The 14,842-nt window shown below is 36.4% G+C and overlaps 2 protein-coding genes across 2 annotated transcripts; one reads left to right on the top strand and one right to left on the bottom strand.

Annotated features, from left to right (window-relative positions):
* The first annotated feature begins 481 nt into the window (after positions 1 to 481).
* LOC116121547 (ras-related protein RABA5b-like) lies at positions 482 to 2,554 on the top strand. Its single transcript, XM_031407504.1, has 2 exons — positions 482 to 1,072; positions 1,983 to 2,554. Exons 1-2 carry the CDS (start codon positions 739 to 741, stop codon positions 2,303 to 2,305), a joined length of 657 nt encoding a protein of 218 aa, XP_031263364.1. The 5' UTR covers positions 482 to 738; the 3' UTR covers positions 2,306 to 2,554.
* Positions 2,555 to 2,868: 314 nt separating this feature from the next.
* LOC116121548 lies at positions 2,869 to 12,654 on the bottom strand. Its single transcript, XM_031407505.1, has 14 exons — positions 12,391 to 12,654; positions 11,135 to 11,244; positions 10,518 to 10,580; positions 10,244 to 10,436; positions 9,949 to 10,053; positions 9,725 to 9,855; positions 8,976 to 9,558; positions 8,546 to 8,611; positions 8,244 to 8,320; positions 7,220 to 7,501; positions 6,267 to 6,606; positions 6,026 to 6,178; positions 3,807 to 4,343; positions 2,869 to 3,331 (listed from the first exon to the last, which is right to left on the bottom strand). Exons 1-14 carry the CDS (start codon positions 12,652 to 12,654, stop codon positions 3,149 to 3,151), a joined length of 3,087 nt encoding a protein of 1,028 aa, XP_031263365.1. The 3' UTR covers positions 2,869 to 3,148.
* Positions 12,655 to 14,842: the final 2,188 nt, after the last annotated feature.

The raw sequence follows: 14,842 nt of genomic DNA on the forward strand, positions 1-14,842 counted from the left end.
TTGGAGAGAGGACAGCTGCCCCTTACTGGTAAATGCAGAACCCACAATTCTAGAGATCATCAGAAGAAATAGGGGTGTATATATAATTATAAATCAAAATTAATTAGTTTTTCTTTTCTTTCATCTCAACACACTCAAAACTATAATTTTATGGGAGTAAGATGTTATTACTTAGGCTACAATAAAAAGGATCTTAATCACAATTGTTAAGCATGATCCAAAATTATTGGATAGGCAAACAAAAAGGGTGTGAAAAGAATAAAGATAGATTGTTGGAGCGGTGGATGTTGAATATTGAATATTGAAGAGTGACTAATTAGCTTATAATTGACGTTTCATTCACATGATAAACAAAGAATTAAAAGAAAAATGCTGAAAATCCAATAAAATGAGGGAATGAAATAACAAATTTCTTATTTATTGGAGGTCAAGTCACTTAAAATGGTCTTATAAGTCATCAATTGCCATACATGTCCTGACATGATGAATTTCATCTGGCACCAACCCAACCAAACTCATCAAATGCTTATCTATTCAATCCAACTATCCATCTGCGGTAACTAAAGCCACTTAACTGAAGCACCATCTCCTCCCAACCTCAACTCAATATTAGAGTCAAAGCCGCACCAAAATATTCCCCCGCCAATTACGCAGTCTTGTCCGTGCCAATTTTTTCCCCCTTCAAAATTAAAACCCCACTTCACATTCTCATCGAAACGCACAAGCGCCTCTCCAACAATGGGGAAAGAAGAGCAAGAAGGTGAAGAGTACTTGTTCAAGATTGTGTTAATAGGTGACTCGGCGGTGGGAAAATCAAACCTACTGTCACGGTTTGCAAGGAATGAGTTTGATAATAATTCAAAGGCGACTATCGGAGTAGAGTTTCAGACGCAGGTGGTGGAGATTGATGGGAAAGAAGTGAAGGCACAGATCTGGGACACTGCTGGTCAAGAGAGGTTCAGAGCTGTTACTTCTGCTTACTATAGAGGTGCTGTTGGTGCACTTGTTGTTTATGACATTACCAGAAGAAGTAGCTTTGATAGCATTAAACGCTGGCTTGAAGAGCTAACCAGTAAGTCTTGTAATTATTCTATTTATTTATTTATTTATTTGTGTTTTAGTTTCTGTGATTCAATGGCCTTGCCTCCACTGTTTTGTGTCTTGTTTGTTTTGCGAAGTAAAATTTGTGCGAGAAAGAAAAAAATGTTATGGTTAACTATGTTTGATGTTGTTGCTTTATTGTGTTCTGGGAAATGGATGTGTGTAACTCTGTGATTGGATATTTTGCTTGATTAGCTTAAAAGTTGCCTTCCTTTTAGTATTAGGCCTTTAAAAAGTTTATTGATACTGAATATTCTGCCCTAAATTGTGATAAGATATATTATGGAAATCCGACTTTTTGTTTTCCCTTCTTTTTCTCTTTCTTGGCTACCAAACAGAAGGTTAGTTTCTTCTGGAATAAGCCTTAACCCTAATTAGCTTGTCAATTTTTGGCTCTTGTTGCTGTTGCCTAGTTTTCCCGGTGGAAATTGAGATTCTGTAAAATTGAACTTTGGTCAGATGCATATTTATCACAAATTGATATTATTGTGATTGAACTCTGTATTTCTGATTATGATCCTCAAAAACTATTCCAGTTTTCAACCAGTGGAAGCATACTTTAGTCCTACCAGACATGAGTGACGGGATTCCTTTCTGAATGCTATATATAAATATAACATAGCTAGATTGGTTCTAAATAGACAATTTCAAATCTTAAATCCAGCTTCATTGGCTAGATTACTATCATGTGAATAATCTTTCTGCAATGTGGTAAATCCTGTGGGTGGAACACAGCTAACAATTTCCATTTCTGAATCTCGATATGTTTAATATTCCACCTCCTCTTTCTTCAATTTATGAGCCTGACGTTGGAAATTAGCTATTCAATTTTTGTTTTGGGAAGTCAACGAAGTTTAACCCTCATTTGTATAATCACACAGCTCATTGTGATACTACGGTGGCAAGAATGCTGGTAGGAAATAAGTGTGATTTGGAGAATATAAGAGATGTTAGCGTAGAGGAAGGTAGAAGCCTTGCAGAAGAAGAGGGATTATTCTTCATGGAGACATCTGCACTTGAGTCTACTAATGTTCAAACGGCTTTTGAGATTGTTATCCGGGAAATTTACAGCAACATTAGCAAGAAAGTCATAAACTCTGATGCATACAAAGCTGAGTTGTCCGGCAACCGAGTCACTTTGGTCAAGGATGGGGCCAACTCATCAAAGGAAAGTATGATCAATTTCTCATGCTGCACCAGATGAGCTCTGTTCATTTCACCTGATATTTTTACCAAGTTTTTCCAATTTTGATGAAAGTTTTCATTAGGGTAAGCTATAAAACATGATTGTATTTCTATTTCTAAAGCCAATTATTCTGAATGTCTTACGATTGTTTACCAAATACAATTGAGAGCTTTTAATAAAAAGGATCTCACAGTTTACATACTCATAGGCAACTAAAGTGTATCAACCTGCCAATCTACTATCAAAATCACATAAATTCTGTTCTGCATGAAAGTGTAGTTGGTGCAAAGTGCAAACACATAGCACTGAGTATCGGTTAGCAATATTTAATTATTTATTTTCCGGCAATTGTACCTTGCCCTTCCCCAATAGCATTCTGGAATAAGCGTATATCTTGACCAACCGATTGGGTTACTAGTCGGCGCCTCTCTCCATTTATAAAGACGGAAGATAGAGATCTAATTTTATATCCACAACTTGAGCATACTTTCCAGTTTTTGCTCAGAAAGGTTTTTCTCTCATTTCTCTGGCGGTTAAAACAATTCATCAAGAAATTCTCCATGATGACAACAGGAGAGATATTTCCAATTTGTGCCGTATCCATCACTAGACTGGAGCACTCTATTTGGAACAAATCAACTTAATTCTCTATACGTGATGTTACATGTCTCTCTACACAAGATTTTAATAAATTTACATGAATGGAATTAATAAATGGCCTGAGATCTGTGGATGGTACCTAAAACAATTCAGGGACATAAATAAATGTAAACAGAAATAGTTGAAGCAGGGTAACCCTAAAGTCTGACCCCACATCGAGAAGATAAGTAGGTTTCGAATATGACCCCAAAAAGTGAATTCTCAGGGCTTCCTCAAAGCAGATGCTGCACCCATGACAACAGCCAAGACAATGCCTAGACCAGCCCCAAGAGAAGCACCCACAGCAGCTGCCGTTAAAGAGAATTCCTTGGCTTTTGAATTTGCCTCTATTGCCAAAGCACGTTCTCTTTCCAACTCGACCAACAGCCTATCTCTAGCAAGTTCCTTGGGGAAAAAAGAGGCAACATAAGAGGAGATTATAAAAACTATAACATCATTGAATAACCAATAAGTTGATTCTTAGAACAATTATCCTATGTTCAACCAACCAAACTTATACATGCTAAGGGCACTAATTGAATCCAATCTACATTAGAAATACCCAGATTCATGAACATAGTTAAATGTTACAAGCAAACTTGTCTATAAAAAGATGCCAATCAACAAATTCGAAGCCACCATAACGGATTTTAGCAGTACCAAGAACTGATCGTCTAGGGACATATTTACATGTTTTTGCCAATTCATTCCATATAACTAACAATTTCTAATTTCTCTATTTTTGGAGTTTGCACAAAGACTTAAGTCAGTTATTTCATTATTCCTATGATTCTCTTAAACTACACAGAAAGAATTCATTGATAAATTACACACACACACACATACACATATACATATATATGTACTGCAATGTGCCTACCTGTAAGGAGACCTCCTCATGACTCCTAAGCGCTCGGTGGACAAGCTGACAAAGAGAATTTATACCCTCCACAGGGAAAATAGTGTCTTTCCTCTGGAAAGGCTTCCGGACTAAATTAATTGGAGCAAAAAGAAGCTTCTGAGCACCCATCCTCCCATCTGAATCTCCACCAGTTTCATTCCAAGACAAAGAAGCACTTGCAGCACCAGGCATAACATATGGACAAGAATTGATAACTTCTGTGGTGCTTGGAGACGCTTGATATGCCTGCACAACTGCGTCAATCACTGTTCTTTGCTGGTGGGCACTGACAGAAAATTTATTGGTAATGGCAAGGACCCATGGGATTCCAAGGGCTTTAGCCTCATCTAACAGAAGTGAAAGCGCTGGCTGCTGCTGTGATGCATTCGGTTGATTGTATCTAGGTATCTTATGAGATAGATTATGCACAAGAACAATCAAATCTGTCTTTCTACTGAGGTCCCGAATTCCCATCCATAGTTCATCCCTGAAACGGACAGCCTCCATGGTCAACTCCTGCAGTTCAAAAGCATGAGGTAAAAATAAAGTTAAACTACAAAACAGAGAACATTAGAAAAAATAAAAAAAGCAACCAAAATGCAGAAAAAGAGTTCAAGCCCTAACGAAAGTAAAAACTTCATATTCCAAAGATATTCCATCTATCCAAGTAATACAGCCCTCAAATTCATTGATGCTGCTTCTTGTGTTATACATTGCATTCATTTTCATTCCAAAATTTATACATTGCATTCATTTTCTGCCATGCTTTATTCTAATTCCATTGGGTAAGAAGTTAAATTCCAAAAACCAGATTACAATCAGAAGTTTTCTAATATGGATCCAATGATTAAACTTAGGCTTACAATTTCCTACCAAATTCGAACTTGTTTCAGATTCAGAAGATCCTCTATTTCACTTCAAAGTCAGGTACTCTATGTTAATAATCAGATTCAAATACAAATTTTATTCAATCCACACCCAAATTGATTCCAATGGCAGCCCTGAAGGTTACATAGGCAACTGCCAGCTTTTCTGTAAAATGAAAATGAGACTAAAAGAACATCAGGTATTGAGGAGACAAAGAATTAGATGAGCAGCAAGTGGATATTCTGCAATTTATCACACAACCTAAAATAGGTAAAGCTTATGAAGTTATAGTCATTAAATTATGCACAACCTCTATGTCAATATCGAAGTTGACAGAATAATTAAAATAAAAAAAAGTTATAACCGGGCAACCGGTTAAAATAGATGTACCTGCAAATTTACGCCAGCTGACTCAGAGTAGCATAAACCACCAGCAATACCTTCTTGAACATCAGCTTCCACAAGCAAATTTTCATTATTGGGAATAGTGGTTAATTTGCCTTTACTCAGGATTGCCTTTAAAAGGGAAGTTTTACCAGCACCCTACACGATACCCATAGCCGTGCTTAATATTATGCAAAAAACAAACAGAAACACCCCCTATTTCAATTAGAATGTAACACATTCATACCTCAAGGCCAAGTAGTCGCACCCTACGAGTTCTCACATGAACCTCCTTGGAGACAGTGGCAAAATCACTAGTGCAGAATATAAAAAAGTCACTCAAACCCTCAGGACAGATCGATTTTTCGATATGACATGACCCTGATCTATGTTCCCTATTATGGTTAACAGTTTCTGAATCAATAGAAGGAAACACAGACATTAAAGAGTCTGCCACCATCTGATGCTTTGGAGGTCGTCTCAATGGAGCTCCAACTAAGACTCGTATTTTTTGCGACTCTGGTTCTAATCCGATATTGTACGAATATGTTGGGGTTGAAGGAAATGATTCCACAGTAGTTGAACACCTGATTAAGAAAAAAAATGTGATAAAAAACAACAGAATCTCATAATAAAAAAATATAAATGATAACCAATTATGTTAATAAATAACAGGATTCATAAAAGTGTTGATGATAAAGAAAAATAATAAATCAATTTATATGATGGACTACAATTACCAAGGTGTACATCAACTCAAGATGCCCACATTTTATAAGCAATGCACACTCTAGGCTATAAATCCTCTTCTGATTTGAAACCTATGATAGTCAAATCACTCCAGGTTCGATTGATTAAATTATCCAAGCTCAGTATTGCACACCAATGAATCTCTGAATTTTCCTATAGNAAAGTTATAACCGGGCAACCGGTTAAAATAGATGTACCTGCAAATTTACGCCAGCTGACTCAGAGTAGCATAAACCACCAGCAATACCTTCTTGAACATCAGCTTCCACAAGCAAATTTTCACTATTGGGAATAGTGGTTAATTTGCCTTTACTCAGGATTGCCTTTAAAAGGGACGTTTTACCAGCACCCTACACGATACCCATAGCCGTGCTTAATATTATGCAAAAAACAAACAGAATCACCCACTATTTCAATTAGAATGTAACACATTCATACCTCAAGGCCAAGTAGTCGCACCCTACGAGTTCTCACATGAACCTCCTTGGAGACAGTGGCAAAATCACTAGTGCAGAATATAAAAAAGTCACTCAAACCCTCAGGACAGATCGATTTTTCGATATGACATGACCCTGATCTATGTTCCCTATTATGGTTAACAGTTTCTGAATCAATAGAAGGAAACACAGACATTAAAGAGTCTGCCACCATCTGATGCTTTGGAGGTCGTCTCAATGGAGCTCCAACTAAGACTCGTATTTTTTGCAACTCTGGTTCTAATCCGATATTGTATGAATATGTTGGGGTTGAAGGAAATGATTCCACAGTAGTTGAACACCTGATTAAGAAAAAAAATGTGATAAAAAACAACAGAATCTCATAATAAAAAAATATAAATGATAACCAATTATGTTAATAAATAACAGGATTCATAAAAGTGTTGATGATAAAGAAAAATAATAAATCAATTTATATGATGGACTACAATTACCAAGGTGTACATCAACTCAAGATGCCCACATTTTATAAGCAATGCACACTCTAGGCTATAAATCCTCTTCTGATTTGAAACCTTTGATATTCAAATCACTCCAGGTTTGATTGATTAAATTATCCAAGCTCAGTATTGCACACTAATGAATCTCTGAATTTTCCTATAGTAAATTTCAAAAACAAAACAAAAGGAAAGAGAGAGAGAGAGAGCAAAGAGAGGATAACCCAGAAACTTATAAGAAAAATGTCAGGTCCAAAGATCAAACAGATGAAAATACATCTTAATCAAGGAAAAAGTTTGGGGATATATGCACACTTAAAGTTATCATAATAATTTTTTTACTGTTTCTTATCTGTGAGAGAGAGAGAGAGCGAGAATACTCATAGGCACACAAAGTTCCAAAACCAATTTTAAAAAAAAAAAAAAAATGAGCAAAGAAATGGGGAAAGTCATATACCAGTTACCATTTACTTGAGCATGAACCAGATTACACAAATGCAACCTGAAACCAGTTATATCAACCTTTAAAGGCTCTGAATTCTTCTCACCAGGAATACCACTCCATCCGAGAGGAACAACTGAAGTAGCTGTTCGAATAACTGGGGACTCAACAATATGTCCAAGCTCCACAGTACCTGCTATTGCGAGGCCAAGCCATTGTTGTAAATGTGGAAACTGCTGTAAATGCTCCATTCCTGAGAAAAACCCAGCATCATCACTCATGCACAGGTCATAGATTCTGCAAAGAAAATTAGAATGCACCAATAGTTAAAACCTACCATATTAAATTTCAAGTAAACCACATCTACTCCAATTGCATGTTTGAAGAAAAACTCTCGAAAATACACAAAGGAAGAAGATTTCACAAATCCCATTAGTGACTTAAGCTTTCAGAGAAAAACCAACTATTTGCTCAATCTTATTTCATTTGCAAGTGATAATTGCGAAAATGGTGAAACTGTAAATTTCTGGTCCAGAGAGCAGGCACAAAAGCAGAAAAAGAATGGAATATAAGAAATTGTGCGTAAGAAGAAGTAACGGACAAGAATGACCACCAGTTTGTTATTCTGAAAAAAGATCTGTTGCTGTCATCTAAGATATTCTGCAGAGATCAACTAATTAAGGATTTATTTAATTAGGGATCCCAACATAATTTTCAAAAGTTAAGATGCAATCCAAAACTCTTAGTATCTCAATATTTGAACACGTGGCATTGATGTCATGGTGGTAATGACATTGATCAAATTGATGCTGGTGTAGGTGATAGTTGCAGTGGTCATGATGTGGCAGCAAATCAGGTGGTGGTAGCAATAATGACAGCAGCTGGTGATCTTAAACTGAGAGTAGCAACTGTTTATTCATGGAGTCTGTACAAGCAATCTAGACCTACTAACCACAAAATTGAACGTATACTATGCCAAATCAAGACTGAAAAGATAAGATATGTATGCACATATCTATTGAGTACAGCATTACATTACCTCTGAAATCGAGACCGATATGACCTCATTGAATGTGATTGAAATCGTTCCCTCAGTTCAGCAATCACAGATCTGACCTGAAAATGTCTTTGCCAGAAGAAATCAAGCAAAATGAGAGATCCCAGAAGGTGTGACCAACAACTAATACCAGTAAACTTGCAGTGCTATTAAAAATAAATAAATTTTGTGCGGAATTATATGCCAAACATTCCCGTCAGAAGGCAAGAAGTTGATCAATTTCTTTACTTTTCTCTAAGAAAATAAAAGCATAATGGATACTGAGTATGAAAGGAAGCTCGTACCGATGTTAACTTCGAATACTCTGCACCTGATAGTGATTCCACAGTTGAATTCTCCAAGAGATAAAGCTGTTATGAATAAATAACATTAAATGATATTATAAACATATTCAACTGAATAATAGCAAGATTAGCCTATGGTAAATATCATAGGAAGTCGGATCAGGAAAAACGGCATACAATGATGCTTTTGCTCTGAAATATAGCAAATAACTTGACCAAAATACCATTTTTTTCATTCTAGTTTAATCATATTAATAACTTTGATAAGACAAAAGCAAACCAGAAATGATATCTAAGAATAGGTAAAACTAGCCAACATGTCTAAAGAGAGTGCAATCCTACCCATCAAAGGGTCATCCTATCATCAAAAGAAACCACCATAAAAATTGTTTCAATAAAGTTAAAGAATGTACTAATACATAATATGTACCTGCCCAAATGGTACATATGAAGGTAAAGAAGGCACCGTTCGCCATTTCCTTCCATCCCCATCATAAGTATTGCTTTTCTCTGCTAATTTGCTGGTTGATGCTACATCTGACAATCCATTGTTAGTGTCAGAAAGCGGTTTAAGAGAGACACCATCAGAACCCTCTTGGATTTCAAGAGACTCTGGCTCATCTGTTACTTCTTCAATTGAAGATGCCACAGCAGAATCAGTCACAGAAGATGCTTCTAGAGGACCACCCTGTTTTCCTCTGTACTTATAGAATTGACTTCTTATACCCGCTAAAGGAACAAGCCTTGAAAGTCTCCAAAAGGATCTCTGCACAGGGCCTAAACCCAGAACTAACTGCTCCCCTTCATTTTCTTTCAGCTTCTCTGCTCTTGATCTCTCTACCCCTTCTTCATGTTTTGACCTTGACAAACTATTACTCTCAACTTCAGCAGCCACTTGCAAAGGCTGAACATTGTAATGATGAAAATAAGCAGGTGACAGGATACGAGGCACTAAATCCTCAGGAATGCAGTAACTCTTGAAATAATGCTGCCATCCTTTTCTATTAACATAACTGGCAAATAGAAAATAATAAATTAACCATATAGCTCTATAAGTGGGAAACGAAAAAAAAAGGAACACATCAAGACTTTCTTCTTCTACCAACTCTAATAGGTACTTATAAAATGATTTTTTCATAGGAAAAATTAAAGATTGTTATCTTATGATCTGATACCTACTCTCTTAAAGCCGCATTCCCAACTGCAGGCTGCGAGAATGTTATACATTTGACCTGAACTTTGTCATTTTCTTTTGATGACGAGGATGCAGCAACAACCCTCAATATGGCAAGTGTAGCTAATGCAGCTACCTACAGAAACAAAACAAGCATGGAGCACAGACATTTACATTACTCACAACCAAAAAGCTGGAAAATATTAATAAAAAAACCAATCAGACTTACTGCTCCACCTAATGAGTGTCCACATAATACAAGCTTTCGCTTCTTTTTCTGAGCAAGCCTGTACAACTCTAAAGCAGGTACGCCTTTAGCACGAGCCATGAAACCCTAAATATTATAATCCAAAAAGTTAAAAGGTTAATATATTTATGTATATATGTATTGCAACACACTATCCTAGTTTAAATGTATAAGAAAAAAGAAAAATAGTGAATAGGTGATAGTAGTCAAAACATGTTTAACATATGCTGCTAATACAAATTAAAGCAATGATAAAAATGACATAACGCAGTCATACACGATGCGCAGCAGGTTTAGGTTTATCATTCAGTTGCCTTGGTTTTGATTCCAGGGGCTTCCACTGATTTTCTCCATTTCCTTTCTGTCCTTCAACCTTTTTAGTCTCAACTACCTCAGTTCTGTCAATATCCTCAGCAGCATCCTCATGAAATATAGCTCCTTGCAGTATATTTGCATCGGTCATAACATCCCTATATAACAGGAAAAAGTTATCATACTTTGTAGAAGTAATGGCTAGTTGAAAGCTCAAAAAGGAGTATTACTATGCTTACTTGTACTGCTTTGTTCCAATAAAGGAAGCAAACAATGTGTCACCTGCTTCAGCTAGTAGGTACCTGCAAAGAAGGTAGAAGAGAGTCCATAAAATTCAAACTCAAGCAAATGAAAAAGAAAAATACATTTTGCATAAATTGTGTATCCATGTGTCTCGACACTAATGGATATGCATGCATGCATCCATAAAAGATCTCTGTCAAAGATTTTATTTTTATATTTAATTACCATTTACTGAGGATTAGGGTCAACTAGCTTGGTTAATGCATGCAACAAGACATTAAAAGAGAAAAGTAGTATTAAATTCATGGGGACAACCAAATTGCCCCATAACATATATTACACTCCGATTAGTAATTGCAAAGTTTTAAACTTCTCAAGGCTATTATTAATTTTAAAATATTGCTTGGACCAGCTGGTCCAATAATATGCAGGACAACAGATAGTTATAACTTAGCATTTGTAAAAACAATCCATCCGCAGGAACCCTACCAATAAAAACACTAAAAGTGCAATCCCAGTGATCAAATTTTCTTGCAATGTTTGACTGAAAAAATCTAGAAAAAAATGAAAACGGAAATCATAATCAAAACCTAATCATACGATAAAGAAAAACCTGTGAGGAACATGATCAGAAGAAGGTTGCACACGCTCCAAAGAAACAATTTGCCCTCCAAAGTCAGCCTTAAACTTGTTTACAGCACGGACCACCTCTGCAGCAGGTCTCTGCCATATAACAAGAACCAATTCAATAAAGGCACCAAAAATTATTTCAAAAAGCAACAATTTAATTAAAGATTTGTCAGCTAGCAAATACTGACACAAAATATGGTCTCACCGGACATAGTTTTATGGCATTCCAAATATTCAAAGGTCACCACTCTGTTCAACTGGTACATGTATGCCATTGACAGAAATCTATACTACCACACAAAACAAAAACGGCCAAATTCATGACATTCAAGCAAAGTGGCTGAAACATTTTTATCATTCCTCTTCCAGAATATCATAAACATTACTTTAATACTTTTAGTATAATCAAACAAAAATGTATCCCTTATTGTTTCTCTATCATTGCAAAGTGGTTACTCAAGAAAAAGCTTTGCAGGTTTTATAAATATATTAAGTTTCAAAACAGTATAAACTGCTATTTGAACATAAGACAAAATAGCATAACAGCAACCCAGCAATGTGAGCAAAAACCTCCAGCAACAACAAAGTTCACAATACGAACATAGTAGCTACCTCTCCCTTCTTAATGTCAAAATGAACTTTATCTATACATTTCCAAGCTCTGTGGAAATAATCTTCTCGTTTCCAAGAGTAGTACAACAATGAATTGTCAAATTTGGCCTTTCAACATTATTCCCCTTCATCCACAAAAACTCAGATCACTATGATCATTTAGAACCAAATTTATTGCTTAAGAAGCCCGTTAAATTGTGCAAGGTAAAAATTCTGACATAAAAGCTAATACTAAAGTAATACAATATTCTCTCGCCTCAACCCACTCCTGCAGTCATTGTTTGTAAAATTCAGAACACAATAAACAATTAAAGATATTCTCCCTTTTAAGATTATATAATTTTCTTTACAACCCAAGTATTCCGCCATTGTTTTCCTAATCAATACAAGAAAGAAGCGACATAACCCTAATTCTTTCAAATGAACTAAAAATACCTGATAACTAAAATTAGCATAATTAAAAGAACATTAAAATATAAGGAATACAGCAGAGCACTTAATTTCGCAAAAATTTGAGGCAATAAATTAGACAATTACAAGCAAAAAACAATCAAACAATACATGTATGTTTCGCAAGTTCATAAACGATAATAATCATAATGTTTCTGGTAAAAAGGAGATTATTACCTTGTAAACGCACTCAGCGAGCACCATGCAACAAAAAATGTCCTGAAGATCAGTCACAGACTCGGCCTTAAAGGCTCGGCAAAGATCTTGAAGTTGCTTCTTTCGTCTCTCGTACTCTTCCTGAATCCTCTTCCTCTGTTCTCTGTCGTTACCGTTCCAAGGCGGCCACCTCATTCTCCACTGGAGTGGGCCCCATGACACCTTCAGCATCTTGGCTTTCTGATCTCTGATCCATGTCTCCAGTCTGCTCTGTATTGCCTCCATCGTCGGAGAAAGAGATCGAGTTACTGGAGCAAGAGAGATATTTCGTTGCGTGCTATGGAAATGAAGAAGATGGAGAGAATCTGAGCATCCTTGGGGAAGCATATACTCAAGTGATATGATTTTCGCGTTCTGTTTTTTTTCGGCTTCAGGTTTTAAACCTTCTTATGCTTGTTTTTCCGCTTTTGCCCTTGAAAGGCGATTACTAATTTGGCTTCGCTGAATATTTGTAGATTCTAAATAAATAAGTAAAATTATATTGAAAGAAAAAGCTAATCTTTTTAGAAGAAATTTTTTTAAAAAAAAATTTGGGTTTTTCTTTTTATTTTTAACTTAAACAAGATTAATATTTCATATCCCATTGAGAGGAGAGTGAAGTAAATTTATAATTTTGAGTTCAATTAAAACTAAAGTAGTTGTAGAAATAATAGTGTAATACTTATATTCATTCCAAATATTTCTAAGATTTATTGATTTTATTTCAATCTACCCCTAAAACCAATAAAATACTTATCTATGTTGATCTCACTTGAGATAGATTGGTACCAGCGGATGAAATTCTCTGCCTAAAATATTTATACCCAGTCTTTAGTCTTTACCAAATGACCACACATGATTTATAAAACCATAAGCATCATTATAATATATCTCGATAATAATAATTGTTTAACTTTCATCAATAATCAATTAGATACAAGCATGATTATATGTTTGTCCTTGATGGCTATTTTGTTAAGAGTTTTGTTGATGCGTGATTTTGACACTAACTAAACGCACGTGAGAAATACTGAGCTGACTCAGATGACACACGTATACGAGGGTATTGAGCTAAATAGAAGATGAAGAACAGTGTTTAAAGTGGTTTAGATGCCTAAATAAGCGAATCATACATTCACTGGTATCGCATTAATATATGACATCAGGTCGCGTTCAGCGAACTGATTTACAAAAGATTACAAGAGAAAGAGAGAGTATATATGCTATTCCAGAGAGAAATTAGCTAATCCCACAAACGAGAGAGGAACCCTCTATTTATAGTGGGATGAGTTGAAGTAATGATTACTAAATCAGGGAGTGGGTCAGATTGTCGTGCAAATCCTTCATTGCGTCCCGTTATTCATCTGCTCGAGTGATGTACTCGACTCTTGTAAGGATTTGACATGTGGATCGCCTCCAGCCTTTCACCAGCCTGGCACACACCTACTGCACTGGCAGGAGCATGCCGCTTGTGTCAGCGTGCGACCTAGCTGCAGGACTTGCCTAAGCTCTGACCGCTTATGTTGACAGGGCTCTGCGTCAACCCTACTTTTCCAGGCATAACAGAAGTCCCCTAGTTTTTAAGGTTTGAGAATCAAACCTTGGAAACTACATATTATGTCTTAATTTGATGCGTTTGACGAGATACTGGTCGATCCGAACTGGCTGCAAAGAGGTCAAAGAAACGTTTCCATGTAGGCGCCCTGACATGGCTTCCTCTTTAGGGTCAGCGACCTATTCTTAGACCATGTTCAGTGCCATAACAATGACTGGTTTTCGATCGAGGCCTGTGACCTTATTGCACTTAGCGAAATTTTTGCCGAAGGGGTCACGTCGCTCCGCAACTAACGTAAGACAAGATAGAAGAGTCACGTCTCTTCGCGACCGACATAAAACGACGAGTGTTATATATAATGACCTCTTCAGATGTTATCCGTTGCACTTTTGTAACTGATACATTTAATGAAATATCTTTTGCTTTGACAGACGTGTCCTGTGCGCAATAAGTGTCAGTCATACACATTAAATGCGAGTCATGCTGAAACGACATTCCCTATCAGAGCATTAAATGCGAATGTGGGCGCATTTAATGTGGAAGAGTGAAACGTGCATCGCTTGAGTGTTTCAATGGAAGAGAACGACGATTTGGTTTTTCAAAGCATGACGGTCACTCTTCTCCATTGATTTGCGACACGTGGTCGCAATCAACGGTCAGATACATTTTTTGCCTAAACGTCGTTTGACTTTGGGAAACCAAATCGCCACTCCCTTCACTATTAAACCCCAAGCTCACTTTAGGTAATGCCATAATGCTTAACTTCTCAGAGAGAGCAAACATTTTTGTGAGCCTTGGTTTTTTGTCTGTCAGACTAGTGCGCGCTTGATATTTGAAGCAGGACGATTCATCTTCTCATTCCAAGAGATAAGGATGGGT

Source organism: Pistacia vera, unplaced genomic scaffold, assembly GCF_008641045.1.
Source record: "Pistacia vera cultivar Batoury unplaced genomic scaffold, PisVer_v2 Contig993, whole genome shotgun sequence".
Taxonomy (NCBI): Eukaryota; Viridiplantae; Streptophyta; class Magnoliopsida; order Sapindales; family Anacardiaceae; genus Pistacia; species Pistacia vera.